General features: G+C 38.6%; 1 protein-coding gene across 3 annotated transcripts; it reads right to left on the bottom strand.

The window, feature by feature from the left end:
• Positions 1–2,919: 2,919 nt before the first annotated feature.
• Positions 2,920–22,680, bottom strand: LOC309711340 (cholesterol 7-desaturase nvd). 3 transcript variants are annotated; one of them, XM_082541605.1, is made up of 7 exons: positions 21,896–22,680; positions 16,847–17,035; positions 13,056–13,234; positions 10,705–10,830; positions 10,468–10,587; positions 9,513–9,689; positions 2,920–7,585 (listed from the first exon to the last, which is right to left on the bottom strand). In XM_082541605.1, the coding sequence occupies exons 1-7, from the start codon at positions 22,299–22,301 to the stop codon at positions 7,424–7,426; spliced, it is 1,359 nt and encodes a 452-aa protein (XP_082397731.1). In that variant the 5' UTR covers positions 22,302–22,680; the 3' UTR covers positions 2,920–7,423. The 3 variants fall into 3 exon arrangements, with proteins under 3 accessions (XP_082397731.1, XP_082397732.1, XP_082397733.1); XM_082541606.1 differs by lacking the exon at positions 2,920–7,585 and adding an exon at positions 9,942–10,056 and having other exon boundaries at positions 9,559–9,689; XM_082541607.1 differs by lacking the exon at positions 2,920–7,585 and adding an exon at positions 9,914–10,056 and having other exon boundaries at positions 9,604–9,689.
• Positions 22,681–22,975: the final 295 nt, after the last annotated feature.

Below are 22,975 nucleotides of genomic sequence, written 5' to 3'. Positions count from 1 at the left end.
TCATTTTCATTTATGTATGAGAGTAAAATACAAAGTGAATATGCAAAGTAAAATACTCTGCAAAGGTCTTGAGTCACCTCTTATTTCTGTATATTTTGCAAGTAAAATGGGAAATAGGTGCAGCAGCTTATTGAAACGTGCAAATGTACATGGAAATACAGTTTACAAGGGAAAGACACAGGTTGTACAATTCTAACAAGTTCGAAAATACATTGAAGGACATTCAAAGCTCTTCTCTGGGTATTGGCTGCCTTGTCAGGACACTGCTTCAAAAATGTCGAGCTCCAGCCACTGGGGAGGCCAATCCATGACCAATTCAGTGATCCGAGTTTGGGATCATTGTCATGTTGAAAAATGAAGCTGTTGCCAATCTGACACTTTCTAGATGGTATTTCATGGTGTTGCATTCATATAGTAACTGCATCAATTTGACAAGGTCACCAGCACCGCAGGCTGAACTGCTGCCCCAAAGTGTGACATAGCCTCTTCTATTTTTTTATTTTTTACAGATTGCTGCAGATAAAACTATCAGAATAAGCGACATACAGAGAAATAGAGGAAGGAACTGAGGGAAATAAAATTTAATTTAGGGAGCTGAAGCTAAATAAAAGTCAAGAAATTGAAAACTAACACTAGGACAGTAAACAGTCTAAACAAGAATCTACAACTCCATTTAATCAGAACCCTCATTGTACTAGAATAAGAATGAAAACATGAGCCAAAATGCAAGACTACAAAACAAAATCTGGAAAACCATGACATGAAAGGAGAAATGAAAGACTTAACAGCATCACAAGAACTCAACATTTCTACAAAGATAGCAAAATCTGAACCCACAATTCAACCAAGCAAATATATGAATCAACACTTAAAATAACAGAAAACCCAGTCAAAATCTCAAACTCAATAATACAACAAAGAACTAAAAATGACACCAAATCCAGGACCATCTTCAGCCACTTACACCCGCGCTTATGAGAATAAAACCTTTCTTGCTATAGTGTCATCTATACTCGCGTTATATCTTCAAAGTGCTTTTAAATGACAAATCTCTCATTTATGAAACCCATAAAGAGGAAATGAAGCGGAAGACAGAAACCGATGTCGCACTTGAACTCCTACATGCTTTAGCGCATGACTCCGTGTGGCAGTGTTTCACGAGAGCATTTTTCAGAACACATTTGCTCTGACGTGAACATGTCGAAGCTGAATGCTGCGAAGAACCATAAATGAGAAGTGATGGAGCAGCATTTTGCAGAACACAGTTGTCTGTAGAAGTTGGACGCTTTTAATATGGCGCCCACATTATCTGATTGAAGCGAGACGTGAAATAGGTCCTGCTCTGATGTTTCTTTGATATAAACAGAGCCAGTGAGGCCTTTGAAATGGGTCGCCTAAATGAGTCATCTGCAGATGGATGCTTGCCTATCTGATGCGTTTCTCATGTAGTGTGAAGTCCTTGCATAAATTATAGATGTGTGAGCCCACTCGATGCTCGCTCGCTTGTCCTGATGCCGAGCTGAAGCATTGATGCTGCAGAGAACACAGAGACTCTTACGAATTTTAGATTCCAGCTCTGCTCCTAACATGCTGCAAAGCCCTGTGTGAGGGCTCAGAGTTGGATCGATATGGATCAATGTTTTTGTTACACATTAGAGAGGCCTGCTTGCTCCAAATTTGTGATTCTAAAACGGAGACAGTCCACCAAGTCAGGAGAGAATCGGGATAAGGAAAACAAGCATTCATGTTATTACAGACTCAAGAGAAGAAAGAGATATGCTATTTCATGTAAATTATAAGGAAAAACACATCAATCAAGGGAAAACTTTATTACATGATAATACATTTTGAAGCAGGTGACACTATCTGTCAAGCTATCCATTGTGGTAAAGCCCTTATGATTAAAAGGAGTAGCCGAAAGTAGCTTTTTATAACATTTGACATCATTTGAGAACTGTATTTTGGCTGACACCCAAAGAGGATAGCAATTTGTAATCATGGCCAAATCTTATTGATGTGCCACCCACCTAAAAATTACTGCATAACAAGTATCTTCCCACATGACAAGGACTCCTTTCAACCTCCTGCAGCCCAGCCAAAGACTGCATGCACAAATCTGAAATAGCCAGTGCTTACTGGTTTGTGAGTCCTGTTTTGAAACCTTGAGCTGAGCATTTAAGCTCTTATAATTTAGTTTTTTTCTGTTTTGTAAGAGGGGAATCTGACTGAAAAACAGCACAATTACATGCTTGATCACATTGTAGCTCCAAAACATAACCTACATTTAATTTACTTTATACGGTACCATAATTTTGAAAATGAAATTCGTGCTGTATTAATTAAGACTTGAAGCTAGAAACTGAATTCATAACCTAAAATGATCATTTTTCAATAAAATCACACATTTATTCAGCAGAAGGGACAATTTTCCATAAACATCTATAAACTGCTTTCCTTTTTGCAACCAAAGGAATCACTTTGCCATTGCCTTTATGATTTAGAGGGAACATCAAGCTTTTATACACAGTTTATGAGCCAATCACACTGTAAAAACGTCTTTAAAATGTCGAGCAACATTTTGAGGAATACGACAGAGTGGTGACAAAGATCCTAAAGCACTGGTCCTGCTTCTGGGGCAGAACATGTTTTTCTTCAACTGGTCCCATGTGGGAACTCACAGGACTCAAAAATTGTCCAGCTTCTACACATTTCATTACATCAGTGCCCATGAATATGAGGCAGACAAAGTGCTTAAAGTGTACAGAATAAAGCACTTTATGAATCTATGATCGAATGAGGCTTGTAGTCTAGATTACTTTGAGTGGTGACCGTAGAAAAGCTCCATTTAACTGCCAGTCCAGTCCATTACAGCACACCCCCAGATGCCCTCTGTCCATGTTTCAGTGGGTCAAAGCCATTTCAGGAGGCAGCCTGACATTTTCCACTGTTTGAAATGTTATGAAAAAATACCAGGTAATGGAAACTGTGAAAGTCAGGACACGATAGGGAAGATAAAAAAAATGTTAGGATAAAAGTACAAAGTTTAAAAAAAACAAAGTTGGGTGGACAAACTTTTGCACATCACAACTGATGTTTGAAACACCGACTGCTGCAAGGTTTTATTTTGTTTTTTAACAGTTCACTTGAAAAATCAAGATAATACACACATTTTCCACAGACACATAGAAACAAATCTTTGAGTGCAAGTACATCTACTACAAAGCATAATAATAAAAAGAAAAGAAAAACAGGCTTAAATTGTAGGGACAGGTTTCCTTCATGTGCAGTTGGAAAGGAGATCAAGCTGGGTTTTTTGTTGCTAATAATATGCAGCAGTAACAGCACAGAACATCCTAGATGTTGTAATGAGAAATAGGTCAATATGAGACCCAGAAAGATAAGATAGGAGTTTTGATTCAAAGTCAAACCTCTGTTATCTGTAGCACCAAATCCTGCAAAGCTGTGTCACTCTTCAAAGAAAACAAGAGTCAGGAGGTTGACAAGCTGACAGCAGATTGGATGCTTTCAGTTTTAGAGATATTTTAAATGTGGCGTAAGATGAACTATTACAGTGGTAAAACGTAATTCTTCATGCAGACCTCCAGTTGACATTATTTAGGAGTCAAGTGAACTTGTGCCATCTATAAATTGGAAATCTATTTAGAATAAAGAGCTGTGCACCATGAATTTGAAGACAATAAGTGAGGTTTATCAATCAACAGGAACAGGTGACATCTGAAATCTGGAGAAGAAAAGATAAATGTCCATGCTCCCTCGTTAATGTGGGAAAAGCCAGAGGAATATATTTCAAATGTCAATCAAAGCGCATGAGAAATATCTCACTGCCAGGTCACACTTAGAACTCATTCATCTAAAATATGGACAGCATTTTAAGTGGGAGGACCATGTACAGAAAACAGCCCAGCATTACCAGTAGGAGGAGCAGGAAGCACAGGAAGTACCTGGCTCTCAGTACTTCAACCAGACAGGAAGGGTTACAGCAGTATCCGCATATATTTCTGCATGTGTCAGCCTCCAGCTGCCTCTCCAGAGTGAAACAACATAACAGTGGTGCTGGCGCAGGCTGAAGTTCAGGACCTGAACTGATGCTGAGGGCCGGTCCGGGTTCATATGTGCCGTGACTGTAAGACTCCTCCTGAAGTCTCCAAATCTCCCACTCAGGGAAAGGGGTGGTCTGTCGACAGAAGGGGCACTGAAGCCGGCTGGTGTCCTTGGCCCGGCTCATGATGGCATCTGTACAGCGGTGACATATTTTGTGGTTGCAGTTGAGTAAGGTGACACTGTGATCGCCGCGCGAGTCGAACAGCTCGCTGCAGATGGGGCACTCGTGCCGACTGCTGTCACTGCACAAACTCCTGACACTTTCACTGCAGCCTGGCTGATCCCTGCCAGCCAATTCCAGCTCTTGTGGAACAGATGTCTTTTGGTCAGTCCCATCTGTCGCTGTTTGTGCGCCTGCTTTGTGATTCTTGTCACTGCTGTCCTGATGTTTGTACCCAAGCAGAGGCTTTATCACTGAGTCGCTTACATCTTCTGTTTTTTCTCCGTTGGATTTGTATACTTCTCTGAAATAAGCTTCCTCTGTAGATGACTGTTGATCTTCTTCCAGAGTAATAACACCTTCCTCCTCAGTGTCAAACACTTTTGCTTCAGCCATCCTTCATTAATAAGATTTTAATACAGGCAACACAGCTCTAGCACAAAGTCGACTATGGCAAGTCTACTTTCTTCCTGCACTAAGCGGGCCAATTACTGATGTAATGCTTTAGTATAAGGAGAGCAACACAGTTTTCCCACCTCTAACTGAGATAAGAAAAGTACATTCGCAGATAAGGAGTGCTAAGAAATAATGTGCACCTCAGAGAAGTGCCACTGGCCAAGAAGAACAGTGAACATTTCAGCATTATGCTCAATTTAACATACTAACATATTCACTGCAACTGAAAGCTTTTGCCGGTTCACAAATGCATGAGTAAGCACATTAGAGCATAAGGGACAGATTTATTCTTCATATTTATACAAACATCACATCTGCAGATTAGACAGGCACAAAGCACATGTTAAAACTGAGAAGGTAGGAAGCAGTTTATCTGATATTTTAACAACTATTGTGCTTTAACATTGCTGCTTGTTTGCTTTGAAATGTGTCTTCTCTCATCTAATGCAATCCAACAGAAATTAAAAGTGCAGAAAGCCACATCGGCAAATGCAATAAGACATTATTATAACCTTTATACAGTTAAACACCATAGTGTGTAGTAAAGACTCCTCACAGTACTGCAGTCATCAGTGATTACATTGGGAACATATGCCCAGATTAATTAAACACCCAAGTGTAATATTCTATATAATATAATAATAATAATATAATATAAGTATAAATATTAGCATTCTATGTATTAGAGCTATCTGCTTTCACAATCTTAAAAAATATCCTAAATTTAATTGAGCATCAGTGTCTTATCACATTAAAACAAATGTGCAGCAGCAAGCATTTGTGACAGTGCATTATAAATTGCAATTATCAAATCACACCGATATGATCACTTCATCATTTGCAATGCATTATATATATGAACAATTATTTTCTTAAAAAAAAACAATGAATATTTCAATGCCTGCTATAATCATGATTTGCATATCAACAAAGAATCACATGAGCACATGTAGGTGGAAAAGGTCAGAGCTGCTTGCAGAGCTCCATTTCACCTCCGTGTGTTTGTCTAACAGCTGTTTGTTGTCCTCTTCTCTCTCACTGAAAAAAATGACTGCATGCTAACTGTCCAGGAATAAACAACAAGCAGCAGTTCTGGCACGAGCATTTAGTAGGTGTAAGGTTTTCTCAGATGTTTATGGGAACCAAGTCATCATATGAATGACATAATATTTCACAAAACTGGAGTCATAAAGAATCATTTGTAGCCATACAACCAACAAGCAGATGATGACATGGGTCCTACTAAGCAGGACAAGCAGTACCTTGGAAAACTGTGCAAATATGTAGCCAGAGCAAGTAGTGTTGTTTTGAAGGGAAATAGCACACAGACCAAAAACTGATTTGTTTTCAAGCAGCAGCTTCCAAGACAAAGAAATGTAGAACAAAATGTAAAAACCTGCAATTCTGAGCTCCAAAAATAAATAGATTCCCATAGACATTGAAGCTAAAATGCCTGGATTTATGACACATACTTTTGGCCTGTTGCTAAATTTTATTTTGGTCTCTATCAAATATTCATCTTAATGACAACTGTATGGAGGGTGCAAATATTTTTGTTCTGAGGCTTAATGTTATGCGAACACAGGTGACCATAACTGCTAGATGTCTACCTGGCTTCACCTTAGCTAATTCGAGTCATCTCATCGAACCTCTGATAGTTCAGTTTAATGCTAATGCTAGCAAGGTTGGTTAGCAAGTTGCTTCTATGGACAACACAGGTGTAATGCACACACCTTAAAGTGCTACAAAATAAAGGCAGAAACCTTTTTTTTTTTTTTTTAATCAGGCTGTAAACAAGGTTTCAACACAGGAGTCTGTAGGGATTGAATTATGTTTGGAGCCAGCCTCAAGTGGCCACTAGAGGTATTGCAGTTGTTGACACATTGCATTGCCTTCGTCTCCAACTTCAGAGGCTTCCTCTTGGTTGAAAAATAAAATAAAATAAAATAAAATAAGACTTAAAAATTGTTGCATGGTCCTTTTAAGTTGTCGTGTCACACCACTGAAACAAAGAGACTGTTGTCAGCTGGCTGCTGAGTAACCTGAGAAATCATTTAAAAAACAAACACGCCTGCTCTTACACCTGCAGGTCAAACACAGCCAAGGTTGAGTACACATTAAAGATGTAAATTTACAGTGTGAGGCATAAGAGCATAACAGGGGAGAAGAAGTAATAACTGCATTCTGAGGCAGAAGAAGGAAGCCTTTCCTATGATCTCAAACTACAGGCAGACTAAAAAACAACAAAATAGAGAAAGTCCCTTAGTCAAGAGCAAATATTGGGATATCTATGTATATGTTTCACAGTTTATGTTATAGATAGTTGGCCTGGTGCAGAGTAAAACAGTTTTGACAATCAAACAGTCAATAGGGGATTTCTGGTGTCAGGGTATTGGTTGTTTAGATGTTTGTGAAATCTCAGTGGCACTTCAGGCATTTTATAAGGCTGGAAAGTAAAATTACACACATCAAAAATACCCCAAAAAGAGGTCTTTAACAAGACAAGGTTTGAGTCCTTTACAAAAAAATGCATATCTAAATTGCTTAAACTTGCCAGGCTTCTTGGCTCCCCTTTTCATCAGCAACAAATACAAATGATTGGTGAACGCCTTCGTCCAAAGCGTCAGATTAATGTACTCTGACCTGATAATCTCTGCTTAAATCTCCTCTTGTGGTTCGGGGAGGTCAAAAGTCCAACTTGTCACGCTGGTACTGCAGCCGTGGGCTGTTCTCACTGTAGAACTGACTGAACCAGCGCCTGTGTTTTTGGATGGCTGAATCTTCCTTTACAAGAAGAGGCTTGGAGACATACTTCTTATTGTTCCAGATCATCACATCACGCTCAAACTGAAGACAAAACAAAAACAAGAGAGAGTCACGGGACAGCACTAAATATCAAACATAATTATAAGATTTTTATACAGTAAAAGTTTTAAGCCTACTTCAAACATTTTTATTTTTAACAATATCCAACTTGTCCTTGATGATAATGAAGCAGCCCAGCTGAATACAATTTGTAAAGGAACAGATTTTCACTGAAGTATAACAAGAATTAAATAATGAAAACTATACTGGTGTCTTTTTGCATTAAATTACAATACTTTATCAGCAGGGGTTTCTTTGTGAAGTGCTGCTCATTAAATGTCACTCCATAGTAACTCCGTCAGCTGCTGACATTTCAGTGAGAACGCCCTTCCACTGCTGTCAATACCAAGTGGAGAAAAAAAAATTTAATCTAAAAACATAAGCTTGGAACATGAAACTGTGCAATCATCTTCCTTTATCTTGTGTTTGTTTTTAATTAAACTATGTATCTAGCTAATCAAAGTATTTTGTCTGAATATTTTTAGAAAATCTTAATGGAGGACAAGTCTAGACATTTTAAGAACCAGACAACTTTTCCCAAAGTATTTTGAGCCTACTATTATTTCTTGTTAAAGTGCAACTATGTGTCTTTATCACCAAGCTAATTATCAGGTTTAATGAGGATTATTCACACCTTATCCGTGACTGTGGTGTTACTTCTCGTGATAATGTGGAGGCTGAATTTAATCAAAGGCAGAGTGGGAGGTTAATGTGCACAGTGATCTCTCCAAGTTAGAGCAGCACTGGGGTATATCTCACTAATAAATAGCAATAAATTGCAGTTTTGATATATGAAATGAAAGATAAACAACAAAAGTTTAAATGTGATGGAACAAACCAGTGAATAATAGCCCACCCATTGACTAAAAGATGGGGGGGAAACCCTTGTTTGAACAAACTATGGGTGTTAGATGAGAGTAAGTGGGGCATGCAAGGCAAGCAGTGCTTGCCAAGTGAAATCTAGAAAATGGACAATAAAAGTGAACTAAAAGGAAAGCGATCTCTCACCTTACAATTTAGTATTTGGTCCTATAAAGAATCGTTCCTTGTTTGCATCCATCCTGTAAGTTACTGCCATCTTTTGGCCAAAAGTACCTACTGTCTCTGGAAGCTCAACTTAAATATAGTTTCTGTCATTTTCACAGGGGGATTTGTAACCCAGTATCAAAGACTGCAGCTGGGGAAGCTGAGATAGGAGCTGCATTTCACTGATGTGAGATCAGTTATTAGTTCTTATACATTATTATACACATGTCCACACACATGTGAAAACAAGAGGGAACATTTGCTACTAAGCAATCAAAGTGCAGGTAAGTTGTCTCTTATCACTTTGGCTAACATGTGTGACGTAGAGGAAAGTTGAAGATATTAAGGCTCAGTGCAGCAAGATATAGAAGATAATAAAAGTCATCCAGGACAAAATCATTAAAAATCCTATATGTTTTAATCAGCTCCAATCTGTCATGTTAGTGGAACAGTGTTGGATCTGTTTTGTTTTGTGTCTATTTTGGGGGAGGGGATCATCTTCTTTGCTTGCCTTTCAGCAAAAGCCATTATATGATACTGCCTTAAACTTAGTGAGTTAGAGCAGTTCATCTACTATTTGTAAGGTTGGTGGTTGAATCCCTGGTTGCTCCAGTCTGCCTGCCAAAGTAAAATGCTAAAACCTATGTTATTCCTGATGTGTTCATTGGAGTATGAATGTAAGATAGAAAGAACTTTGACATAGAAACAAGTGCTTGTGTTAAAGGGCAAATGAGCCTCAATGAGTTCTCAAGTACAACAGAAAAGTGCCATATAAGAGCCAATCCATTTATCAGATAGATAGATAAGGGTCAAATGATGGCAGCATAAATTATATGTAAACAAGCCTGTGTTATAGTTATCATAAAAGATAATGGTACTGCACCTGAATGCACTCCACTTTGAGGATGAACTTGGGCACCACAGGTGGGATATTAGACTGATAGAAAATGGTGTGAGTGACACACTGCAACAGAGGCTCCACAGGAGTCACACAATGCATGATTACACCCCGGCCCAAGAAAGTTTGGTCAAACAGCAGAAATACTATTCCTGGGCCAACCTGAAAGATAAACATGTAATATTAGCACAATTTAAAGTTTTCAACTTTTCCTGATAAGCATATCTATACACTTAGGGTTCATTCATTTAGTCAGATTCACTAGCAGTTACTGTAGTAAAAATGTATTTTGCATCATTTAACATCAAGCCTTATTTCCAGATAATTAAATGCCAAAAAAGCATCAGTCTGTTCATGAGAAATTAATGCTTGAAAAACACATTTACATGCATGGTTAAGCTCAATAATGCCTGCCTCTCATATTATATTGCTGCCGATCTCCCACTGCTGGCCACAGTAAACATATCCTGCTTCCAACATTTGTGTTGCGTGTAAATGATCCAGCTCCCTCTGCAGCCTTGTGGTTAACCTAGGGAAATTAGTGGTTTCAGGCTACACTTGCATATCATTTTTTTACTCACGCAGCAAGGCAAAAAGTCACACTGTGCTGTGTTTTTTGCTTAAGCAAAAACGACCATTTTTCTCAGGCTGATCAGGCCAGTGATGTTCGACATTAGAGATTACAGGAAGCTTTGTCAAACCCGGTTTTGTTACAATGCCGACAGCAAACTGTACTGTTACTGCACTGTGAAACATAATGTTTATTGTTGAAATGTACTTCTCATCCAATTTAAAAGGACGCTTACAGATCTAGCATGATTTATTTTGGTTATATCTAGTTTGAATAAAATTTATAGACAAGACCAGTGATTTGTGCCAGTTTAATGTACAATCAATCATAGGGAATTGTTTAAAAAATGGCATTCCTGGTGTACTGTACCTGTCTCGCCACAACAGAAACATCCAGAAGAGGCCAGTGGCATCCAAACACTCTAAGTGCATGTTTCACAAACATCTGAGAACAATGCTTGTTAGGCTCTGACTCTGGTTTCCAGTCAACCTTCAAGACACACAGTGAAAAACAGTGTCAAAATCAAAAGTTGCAGGTATAACAGCGAACATATTCACCTTAGTGGATAACGGGAACATCAAATTTAGTTTAGTGTTTCCAGTTTACCTTCCAGTCATGTTGCACAAATTCCCAGATTTTGCTATTGGTGTAACGTAGATCTGCTCCACTGAGCATGCTTGGAGTGTGAAGGTGCGACAAGTGAGCTATGTCCGCTGCATTTTCTGGAATCTCCTACACAGAAGAGAAGACAACTAGTTATTAGCAAAAAAAATAAAATGCTAGCATGTGGTATATTGTTTCTGTCTGTTGATTTCTAAGATACATGTAAAGTCCCTTAAATATATTCAAAGATTGCAAGAAAGAACATGTATTGACTATACTGCATGAAATGCATAAATGCCTTGCTGTCATGTTTTGGCTGTGTGCAGGCAAGAGAAGGACCCAAATGCAAAACTCACTGAGACAAAAATGAACTCAAAACACTGCTTTATTGCAGGCTTGGAAAGGAAACAAAGAACAAATAGAAATTGGGAAAACTACAACTAAATCATACATGAAAACACAGGGCGACTAACACAGCTATGATGGAGTACGTAACACTGACAAAACACAGGGCTTAAATAATGAGCCACAGGAGGAGAGCACAGCTGGGAGTAATTACGCAGGATGAGACAAGGGAAGCAAAACTAGAAACATTAACATAGGACAGACTGTAAAAGTAAAAAAGGAAACACACTGACTGAACTCAAAACATGTAAACTTAGCCGACTGTGGAGACAGAACAACGGCTGTGTCCCAATTCAGGGTCTGCACGCTTGAAGTACGCATTTTAAGTGTGATTACGTCACCGCCACGCAATGACGGCTGTCCCAATTCGAAGTGTACTTCAAATGCATACTTCAAATGCGCCGTCGATTTCCCCAAATATCAAGTGTGGTCCGGTGCACGCTTCGTGGTCCCATATATCCCACAATTCATAGCGCGGCGGTGGGTGTGGATAATTTTGCCGCAAAATACGGCAGAAGGGAGCGGCCTAAGAGTGAACTGTCAATAGTAAGTACTCAATATGACGTCACTTATTTATGTGCGAATGTTTAATAACGAAGAACATTAAAACATTGCTGTTGCCCACATGTCGGCAAAGTTATGTGACATTAGTGATGTTTGTACTTTCAGCCTCTACATATGTATATATATATATATATATATATATATATATATATCATAATAATGTGACAATACTATAATATTGGTCATATTATATTTACATTACCACAGTGAGATGACTTTAGTCTCATGAACAACAAGAGCTAATTGTTATTTACTAACTACTCTTGAACTGACTGTTCAGTACAGAAATGAAGCCCAACAATCATGTTTTACAGTCCCGTGGTCTCAGCCTCAGATACTCAACTAATCAAAGTTATGTCATGACAAAAATGAATCACCAACAAAACATTTTTTCTCCTTCATTTATGTCGTACTATCTTGCGTTTCTTGCGGTTAGTATCATGGTTGCTAGGCAACCTGAACAGCGCAACGAAGGCCAGACCGTCCCATTTCACAAGCCTCTCACTTCCGCACTACTCGTACTTATAGTACGCACTGTACGTAGTACGCGTAGTGCGCGTACTTCAAGCGTGCAGACCCTGAATTGGGACACAGCCATAGAGACGTGAAACATGGGACAGAAAGGCACAGTAGACATAATGACGCCACAGGGGAAGAGTAAAACAAAACACAGAAGCACAGGACCTCTTTCAAAATAAAATAGGAAACAATGAAACACTGACATGACTACATGAACTTAACAACATAAGAAACAGACGTGAAACACATAAAGGATAAGGGAGACTTAACACAAGGGTTGAAAACACAAGGGGAATATAATAAGCAAATGAACATAGAAAACCTAATGAGCTTAAACATACACTATAAACATCAAAATGAACTAAAACCCAAAACGCTGGGTCATAAGACCCAGGATCGTGACACCTTAGTATACTCTAGAGATATCTTAGTATTAGCACAAGTGTTGTTTTAGGGAGATGAAAAGCTTGTAGCTTTGCTTCTGATCAGAACCAATCTGAATAAATATCAACAATGCATGGTTCATTGCAGTGTGTGAGGAGTGACCATGAAAAGGAAACTGATGCTAAATTGAAGGTAACTGATGTACGGATGGATATAGAAACACTACCCTAAAGACAGTGTACACTACTGACATACAAATCATTAGAAGATAGATTAGTTTTTTGTCACAACATACATTTTATTTATAGAGTGACTTGGAATTCCTTATGGAAGCTTGCTTCTGCCACTGAAAAACATTATGTCATTATATTTTTAATATCTTTATATCTTTTTGTCACCTATCTCTAATAGGTGACAAACAGAGAAGATACAAGAGAAGATACAAGTTTCCATACATTTCCACTCAGATGTATGAACCATACCTGTATATGAGCATTAATAAAATGCTCAGTTCTCCCCCGATAGACCCACTCATCATTTGTGATCTCCGGCTGCTCAGGGACGATCCACTGAGGTCCTTCTCCATCACAGTGAAACCAAACCAAGATTTGCTTGTTGACCTCACAGCTGGGCCAGCTGTGCACGCTGGCAAAATCAGGCACTGATGGACAAATGAAACCCCAGACTAAATCACAACCCCTTTAACCCTCTACTGCATGACTTTTTAATTTTGGGGGAAAAAAATATTTCTCCCTATTTTGGGGGAGCTTTAGGATCCCTAATAATATATCAATCATAAAATTTGACACCCTGCCCCCCCCTAAACAGATATTAGTTTGTTGCTTCAAGGCAACACTGTGCAACAAAGGTAGTAAAATGCCAAGTTATTCTATAATAAGTTGTATTAGTACAACAAGGATGAACACATAAATAAACAATGTAAACATTTCACAAAACAATAAAACACCAAAATACATCCAACATTTGACCCTAACCCCATGCACGTGCGCGCGCGCACACACGTTGTGTTTCCATCACTTTTGGGGACGTTACATTAACTTACATTAATTTCCTGGACACTTATCCTGACTCTACCCATCACAAGTCCCTGCCTGAACCTTACCCTAACCCTGACTCAAGCCTTCACCCTAAAATTGAATGATTTACCTTGCAATTTGTCCCCATAAAGTAGGCGAGACCTCACAATATGAGTGTGTAAACAAATTTGTGTCCCCACAACAATAAGTAATACATGACCACACACACTGACACCCACACAGCAATATTGGTATGGCAGGGATCAGGCCCACACAATATGCTTACACATGGCCCACATACCGCAAAGAATGACGGCCCTTTGGTGGCCCAGACCTAGTTTGCCAGAGGTGGCCCACACATGGGCCAGCACAAGGCCAGTTTCAGACACCCTGGTCGTTCTGTGCTGGCCCATGTGTGGATTACCTCTGGCAAACCTGATCTGGGCCACCAAAGGGCCGTTATTCATTGCGGTATGTGGGCCATCTGTAGGTGATGTGCAGCCACGGGCCAGTTGTAGACACACTGCTGGCCCTGTGCTGGCCCAGAACGGTTTCAGCTCTGGCCCCAGATGTCAGCATAATGTGTACCTTAATCAAGCCATGCAATAACAACATGTGCCAGAACATGCAAAACAGTGCAAAAGTAACATGCCGAAACTCTGTTCAGATAGTGAATGGACTGATTTTTATGTAGCGCTTTTCTACTCTCCCAGATTACTCAAAGTGCCGGCTTGATACCAGATCCTGGCCAGACCTGCTTACTATGTGGGCACTAACACACACACAGACAGTTACTTTACCAACTGACCACTGACCCCTGAGCTCCTAAGTGTCCCTCAAACCTCATTCAGGGATCCACTCCTCTACTTCACTGTCACTCCCTGAAAGCTCACTGTCCTCACTTTCTGAGGACAGAAAGTGCACATTCCCTTGGTTTCCTTGCATAAAAAGTTTTTACATCCATGTCCTGTAATTATGAGTAGATTGTAAAGTAAAAAACATTGACTATGATCATATAAATGCACACAAACACATCTCTACACACATATCCAAATGCATTATATTGCCTGAAAAAAATTGGGCTAACTGCGCAGTGTTGCCTTGAGGCAACGAATGAAAATGAACAGTTTTACAGTATAAATAGATTTAAAAAAGTAGAACAAACAATCAAATATGCTTCTTAACATATTCATGCACATACAAGTATATTTTAATATACATTTATTTCACTATAAACATGTAAAATAGTGATCTTTATCTTGCCTCCTAATGGAGATGTCTCTCATGTAGTGCAGCTTGCAGAAAGGGGCCCTACCCCCCCAAATCAAAGTCACACCTCCTTCAACTCATCATTTTCTTGGAAAGAGATGTGCCTGGTAGCATTGTTTGAAAAAAAAAAGTTTTTTTTTTTTTTTTGAAGGGCCACCGTAAGGCATGTAAATGTGGTTTGTTGCCTCAGGGCAACGCTATGCAGTAGAGGGTTAATCAGGATTTACTCTATTCTGTACACCCATGTAGGGCTGCTCAATTAATCGAATTTTAATCACGATTACGATCTGGGCTTTCAACGATCATTAAAAATGACTGAGCCGATTATTAGCCCCTCCCTCATGCTTTACTCTCGCGCTGCTCCATGTGGCAAATCAAGCGCACTGCTCTGCATTTCGAACACGCGTCACAACAATTAAGAGGACCCGAGGGAAGCTCGGAAAGCTAAGCAGAAGTTATTTGGAGAGGAGTGGACTGCCGTTGGTTGAAAAGAGAGGTAAAAAAAAAAACTTAAGTGGTGTGGAAACATTATGGCTTCGCGGAGTCAGACGTGGATCAAGTAGACACAGTGTGTAAACTTTGCTATGGTGTCGTAGCTGCACCACAGAGCAACACTGCAAAGTTCACATTTTTCATTTATTTCTTATATTGCAAACATTTGCACTGTTATCAGTATTTGCACACTATTTTATATTATTTTTTAAAGTCATTATTCAATACATTGTTATTGTTAAACCTTTAAAGCCGGTCAGAGCAGCATGCTCATTTTGTGTAACTATTTTTAAATCCCTGTAGAACCTGAACGCTAAGCTAGCACAATAAATTTTTTTCCATATGAAACCAGAGGAGTTGTACATACTTCTTATGCCATCAGCTTGTCCTCGGTCACGGTTTCCTTCCACATATAGCTTTGCAAAAATTGCATAAAAAGAGCTTGCAGGAACAAAAACATAATATTCCAGAAACACGCTTTGACGATCCGATCATGAACTTCCCACATTGAACAAGACGCCAACGCGAACTATCGCAAGTGACGTCGTTTTTGCGGAAAATGTAGTTTTTTACTTGTAGGCCTTAGAACTCGAATTGCACTGCTGGAAATAGTTTATTTTGATGCACATGCACATTCTTTGCAAATTTGCATCATAGGATTGTTTTTTTGTTTTTCCTGCAGTATATAAAAATTGCTGTATCTCCAAAAATAAAACTATGAAGACACTCAAAATAAATTTCCTGTTGTTGTAAACTATTTTTTGCAACTTTTTTGTATTTAAAGTTTTGAGGGATAAACCTCTTAAATTTCTCCAAGTAGAAATATATGTAAAAACAAAAACGATTTTCAATTTTTTTGTAGTTTATTGCACTTTTTTGCAATTAATGTAGTTACTATGGACTTAATGCATACACATTTTTAAAATATGGGCTATAACAGTTGTATTGATGTATAGCAACTTGAAATGCTCCCACAAATGGCACTACAGCATGTAAAAAAATAATATAAGCTCTGGCGGACGAAATAAATATCGTCAAATAATCGTGATCTCAATTTCAGTGAAAATAATCGTGATTATCATTTTTGCCATAATCGAGCAGCCCTACACCCATGTCAGTTAACATCTGACCAATAACATCCAATAACCAATAATCATAACCAATCCAATCCAATAACTAATAACTGACCAATAACATCTGACCCTGGTCTGTTTACTTCTAAGTTTATATAATATTTTAAGCCATTGGCTAAGCATATTCATGCACATCTGAAGATTAAACTGCCATCAGTTTCAGATTTGGACCTAATATTTATGAAGGCTTTAAATGTCTTCTCATTACAAATCGCAATGAAATGTTCAGTAACTTGCTTTCTTTATGTAGGTTTTCTAAAATAGTGATTTTTGTTTCTTAGCGAGCATATTATCCAAACATTCAAGGTTACTTAGAACTGTGACATAACAATATTATAATACCTTTTTCTGCATAGGGAATCTTCACACATACACCATTATCCCCCTGAAACTGCCATCCATGAAATGGACACTCGATGCAGTTCCCAAACACCCGTCCACCCACAGCAAGGTTGGCACCCAGGTGAGGGCAGTAGGCATCCACCACATAGGCCTTTCCATCGTGGCCCCGAAACACTGCCACCTGCTCACCTATGATTATAAGCAGAGAAAGGTTTTAATACTGGGTTTGTGAACTGTCACTAATGGGCCATAGTGGATAACAGTACTGTGCAAACTGTAGTTTTTGTACAGTTTTATCCAAACCAGACCAGTGTTTGCATATTTATTGTACAGTTCAAGAGAAAGGAAAAACAAACGTGCATTCTTTGCAGCATATTCCCTTTTCCCCGCTTCTTAGTATGTTCCTTAGTGCCCTACTTGGAGCAATATAGCTAATTATAGACAGCACTTATTAACGAAGAAACACAAATTTTCCAAGAAACAACCCAACCCATACACAGAATTAGTAATTATTATGCCAGATTTTACATTTTATAATGCACAACTTTGTGTTTCTTAAATTATTCCATTAACAATTAATGCCACCCATAGAAGATTTGTATGATCTTTGAAATGATTCTGATGAGCTTTATTTTGTTTGTTGAAACAAAATCAAATGCAGTTGCATCAGAATTACTGCGGCACAAAATTTTAAATGGAACGGTGCACACCTATTATGGTCAAATGGCGTTCCTAGTGGAGGTCTTCTTGGAAAGTGCTTCCTGTGGTGCATGTCTAAATTGACACAAGATCAGAAGATCTCTTCCTACTGTCTTTGCTGGATTTTTAGCTGAGCTTTCGATCTGTCGTGCTCAGACAGCACTCAGGTTGGTGCAAGCTGAGCAACTGTAGTATAGAGTGACAGCTGAGCAAGCTCTACTAGTGATTAGTCAGGGTACTAAAAGAATCTGAGACACCAAATAATCCAGATGAAGGGTGACACAGCACTGCACTGCTGCCCCCAGACTGTTGGGAGAGCAGAATTTAACGACACTACAGAGAACTGCACGGTGGAAAAGACACAGAATTTAATATGTGAATGCATTACTGCAGAGAAAAGTTAGGAGGGAGACACAGCAGGATGCAGATCCTGAATGGGTGCCAATCTTTTTTTGGGTCAAAAGAATTTGGGGGAGTAAAATGTCAGGGGCTACAGGGAGAACTGAACCTAGAAGATATAGTGAGGAAGAAAGCGGAAAAGAGAAGTTAGAAAAATAAAATATATCCAGTGTGAATTATGGGTAGAGAAATGTGTATGTTATCTAGAGAAAAACAATCTGTATGCTTCTTATTATGTTTTCCAACATGCTGACACACCCTGGTGGGTTTCTGGCAACTTCTCAAATTGGCAACCACTGCTCTGCATCACACTTGCAGTGTGTAGGAGGTCTAATAACCTGCCACACTTGTACTCACAGTAAGATTCCCAACGTGTAGAAAAACCAATCAGTCAACATGCATCTACTTGAGAAAACTTTTAGCTACAAAACCTTTCAATTGCTTATCTTTTTTTAGCATATATACTTTCCAAATTCTCTTCAAAGCCTCTTTCACTCGTTACCTCCAGCTTTTTGATATCTTTATGTTTGCAAACCTTGCAACCTTGCAATTGCTTCTTTTTCTTATGTTATAGACATGAAAAAAATGTGTTTTTGTTTTTTAAAGATGATTTAAATGTACCAGATAGTGTTGGTTGTTGTTGTTTGTTTTTCGAAATAAAGGCACCCAGTTAATCAAATGAAATGAAATATTTTCAAAATAAACCTCAAGGCAGCTTTAGGGAATCAGCATATCTGAAGCTATAGTTATATCATTCAAATATCAAAATATGGAGCTCCTTATGACATGTGAGCTTTCAATGTGTGTTTTCAAAACAAAATTTTTTCAAAATACTGTTTTTAAAAATATTGCCTTTTTTTACTATACTATACAGTTTAAAATGTTTTATTTTTATTTTCAACTGTCATGATTGTTTTCATGTATTTTCCAGTGAAACATAAAAGTTCATTCCCTTTTTTGAAGGAATGCCATTCAACTCAGTTATTTTCATTTTGTTTTTGTGCAACAACTTTTTCAAATTTGTGCTTTACCTGGATTAATTCTAATGATCTTTTTAGCAATGCAATGCATTTAAGTTGGTTCAGCAAATTGACTTGGGATTTAAGTATTCTAGCAATACAAGCTAATGCGATGGAAATGCATCTTGTAGTTTGTAACGTGATTCTCTGTTATGGACAGGGTTAAAAAATAATTGCACAGTCACAACGTGTTTGATCATTTCTGATATTGGTGTTATGGTATCCCTTTTAGTTACTAGTCCCATAAACATATACAGAGTGCTGTCATAGAAACTATGATGTCAGTTCACTTTTGGGTGCAGTTCAACTAGAGGCGACACTCTCTTCTGATAAAACATGTTTACAAAGGATAAATATAACAGATGTAAGGGGATTAGTTAAATCACAGCAGACAGCATTGGAATGTATAAAATGTCTGTGGTGGTTGATATCAGGTGGTGTTTCAAATTGGCGTGAAATGAAAATAGTAGCTGCTATAACGTGGCTTTGTTATGGTGCTGATTTTTTTTTTTTACTTTCTAGTTTCTAGAGGGAGAAATAAATCTGAATCTCATTTAAATATGAGATTCCAGCTTTATTCCTCCCTCTTTGTTTCCTAGCTTCATTGTTTTCTTGGCCTTAGTGTGTTTCCACGTTTAGGTTTCAAGTTGTTGTAGTTTTCAGTTTCCTTTGTACTCTGTGTTTTGCATTTGTTCAATCCTGCCATCAGCCTTTAATAAATAGCTTTCTTTTGTTCATCTCAGTCCGCCTGCCTTCACACTCACGCAGGCCTGGGACATACCTAGCCCTTGAGCACGGTGTATTTCTACAATGCCAAACCCTCATACAAATCTAAAAATGCAATGATCTAGTAAATGAGTCGTTCTATAAATACAGAACGAACAAACAAATGAAAAGGTCTCCACGAACATTAATGAAGATTGCATTAATAAACTACAGCTCCACCTTGATGTGAAGACCAGTAGATTGCTTTGCTAACTCTGATTGTAAGATCCAATAAAATGTATACTGACGTGAAAGGTTGTATTTGGTGAAGTCAGTTGGTGGAGACTTTTGTAGCACAACAGCCTAACTCAACTGTTGTTCGATGATGTTTGCTTTTCCTTTATGAAGGGTGTTGCAGACAGGGCAGGAACACAGGATTACAGTATGTTGCTAACTTGTGTAACTCACTTAAAGAGCAATTGATGAAAAGATGACTGTTATTTACAACTGTGAGCTGAATCCACAAGAGCAAGTCTCACTTTTTACCGGTGGATATCTTTTCCAGGTGTGAAATCCTCTCATACACTGTTTGTTTGTCATTTACTGAAAGCTATGTGACAGAAACCTAAAAAGCCCGACAGGCTCTTTGAAACCCTTTTGAACTCAAACTCAAAGAAACTCTCTGAAGAGATCAAACAGTCCCACCACATATCAACATGAGAAGCACAAATCTGTAAGTGAAACACAACAGCGGTTGAATCAATACACATAAACTTTAGGCCATCAGTGATGAGACCGTCTTGTTGTTGATCACAGAAAAACCTGATGCAGGAGATCAAAGGGGTCAGCTAGTGCTCACACATCAAACCTTATCATTAAAGACAGATCTTAATAATAAAATGTGATGTAATAATAAACAAGTGTTGGATTAGAAAAAGAATAAACACTAGATATTCAAATGAAGAGTTCTTGCAAGTTACCAGAATGATAAAAAACAATTATAAAACAAACCTAAGGCTCTAGAAAATGTGCATTCATTAAAGTTTTCTTCTCTAATTCTCTAATCAAGAAAATTATTAACGCATTAATTAATGAAGAAACTAGCTCTTATTTCAAAGCACTAATGTTGCCGTGAAGTAATTAACATCAGTAATGGCAACACTGTGTCTCCAAGGCGCCTTCAAACCAAACATGCAGGTGAAGCTTGAACCTTTGTGTAAAAGAAAAAATGTTACTAAGCACCATAATGCACAACCGTTTTCTTAACAAAGGCCTGGCCAACGTGTTGAAATGCTTTTACATTCCCTGAATTCCAAAAATATTGTAATGTGAGCTTGTTTCGTCTGTCTTGGCAACAGTCCTACCTGGATGAGATAGCAAACATCTGGGTTGCTGGAAAGGTGGCAAACAACTAAAAGGTCTGACAATAATGTTACTTGCTGTGCTTCAATAAGTATCACACTTATTCTTTTACACACCTGAGAATGAAAGTTTAAATAATTCTGTGTCGGGCACTTGTAACACTTACCTGACTGCTTGAAAAGAAATTCAGCTTATCCCTCATGATGGGGGCAAACTGAATTTGGTGCATTTATACTTTACCCCATACTGTACCCCACACTTTCACCATGCACCCAGAAAACAACCAGCAATTTGTTTACTCATTCAAAAATGCAGTTTTGACAAAAATAACTAACCATTAACAACTATCCATTATTAAAATTATGTCAGCCATAAATTATGTGGAAAAGCCCTGCAGATGGAATTTCTGATATTGTTGAAAGGCATGCATAGCCGAATAAACACCTGTAAAAATAAGCCTACATATAAGCCTACAAAGCTCAGTCTAATCACTCAATCAAACTTTGAGTTAAACTTTAACAGTCACGAAGGGTCATTACATCATTGTCCAATTTCCAAAGTCCAAAGTAAGCTGCTAGCACACATTTAATATCCCCCAAACTTTTATTGAACACATATATAGCCTAATTTTAAGTTTACAGCTTTAAATGACTCTTTAACTTGCTGCAACTCTGTTAATAAACACGTTGTCTAGTCAGCCTGCCCGTATACCAGCATCTGATTTATTTATTTTTTGCTAATTACAACTGCTGGTGCTTTTTGTTTCTTTTACTTAGCATTTGCACACCATATACTGTAACGTAACTGTGTTTCTTCTGTTATTCCCTGTTAAGAGCAGTGATCCAACCACCACTATGCATCGTACCTAGAATAGACACACTTTTGACCTCGCCCCTCTGCAGCATGTGTGAGTCCAGGACTCGGTACCAGCCGTTTGGGTAAACCGGTGGGAGCTCCCCGATTTTCCTCCTGCGCCTGGCGTCGTTGGCTGCCTGCGCTTTGGTGCGACCGTCCTCCTCGACGTATCCCACGTCTTCGGGCGACCTGAGCAGTTCCAGAGGACTGAAGAGCTGCCGGTACAGCCAGCCTATAGCGAAGAAAAGAACACCGACGGAGAAGCAAAAGAAGGCCCGGGCTGGGGCACCGCGTAAGCCCATTTCGCTCCATATCGGGTACCAGCTGCCCACAGAGCCCAGCGGATCTCCACCTTGTGTGATAAGCATTGCACCCACTCCCAGCCCGATGACGGCAGCTGCCTTCGCGTTGGACATGTCTGAGTCTCTAACTTGCAGACTGTCACGGTCACTTTATAACGAACACCGGGCACTTTGGACACAGACCAACATTTTTTTTAAGCCACACCCGGGCCGACTACAGTGTACATAAACGCAGAAGTGGGATGGCCATTTCATAGTGAAATCGACTTTCTCTCTTGAGGACTAATGTTTAACATTAAATCCTTCAATCCTTTTTTATGTTTGGCGTGTAGATGAGAAAATTACACACACACACACACACACACACACACACACACACACACACACACACACACACATACATATATGTACATATATATGTATGTTTCATGACTACAAGACAAGAGACAAAGTATCTCCCCCTCTGTTATGTAAATTGATGTGTGCCAGTGTATGAGTGTATTATAATTAACATTAAATATGTTTTTATTAATAATAATTTATTTATACTTAAATGTTATATTGGCAGGATTCTACAATGTTATCTGAAACATGATTAGACTCGTGTGCTGTAAACGCCCTCTAGTGGCCTTTGTAATAAGAATCATGTCAAAAGTCAAGTTAACCCTCTGAGTGAGGCGTCACTGGTGATGAGACCCAACGCTACAAACAATCTTAACAGTAGTTAAGTTCTAGTTTGAAGAAAAGCTTTTTGAAAAAAGGATAAACTGAAATAGTTTATGATGCAT

This window comes from Aulonocara stuartgranti (genome assembly GCF_965226115.1).
Source record: "Aulonocara stuartgranti genome assembly, chromosome: 7".
Classification (NCBI taxonomy): Eukaryota; Metazoa; Chordata; class Actinopteri; order Cichliformes; family Cichlidae; genus Aulonocara; species Aulonocara stuartgranti.
Note: the sequence above shows the minus strand (reverse complement) of the source record. Positions and strands in the feature narration are given on the sequence as shown.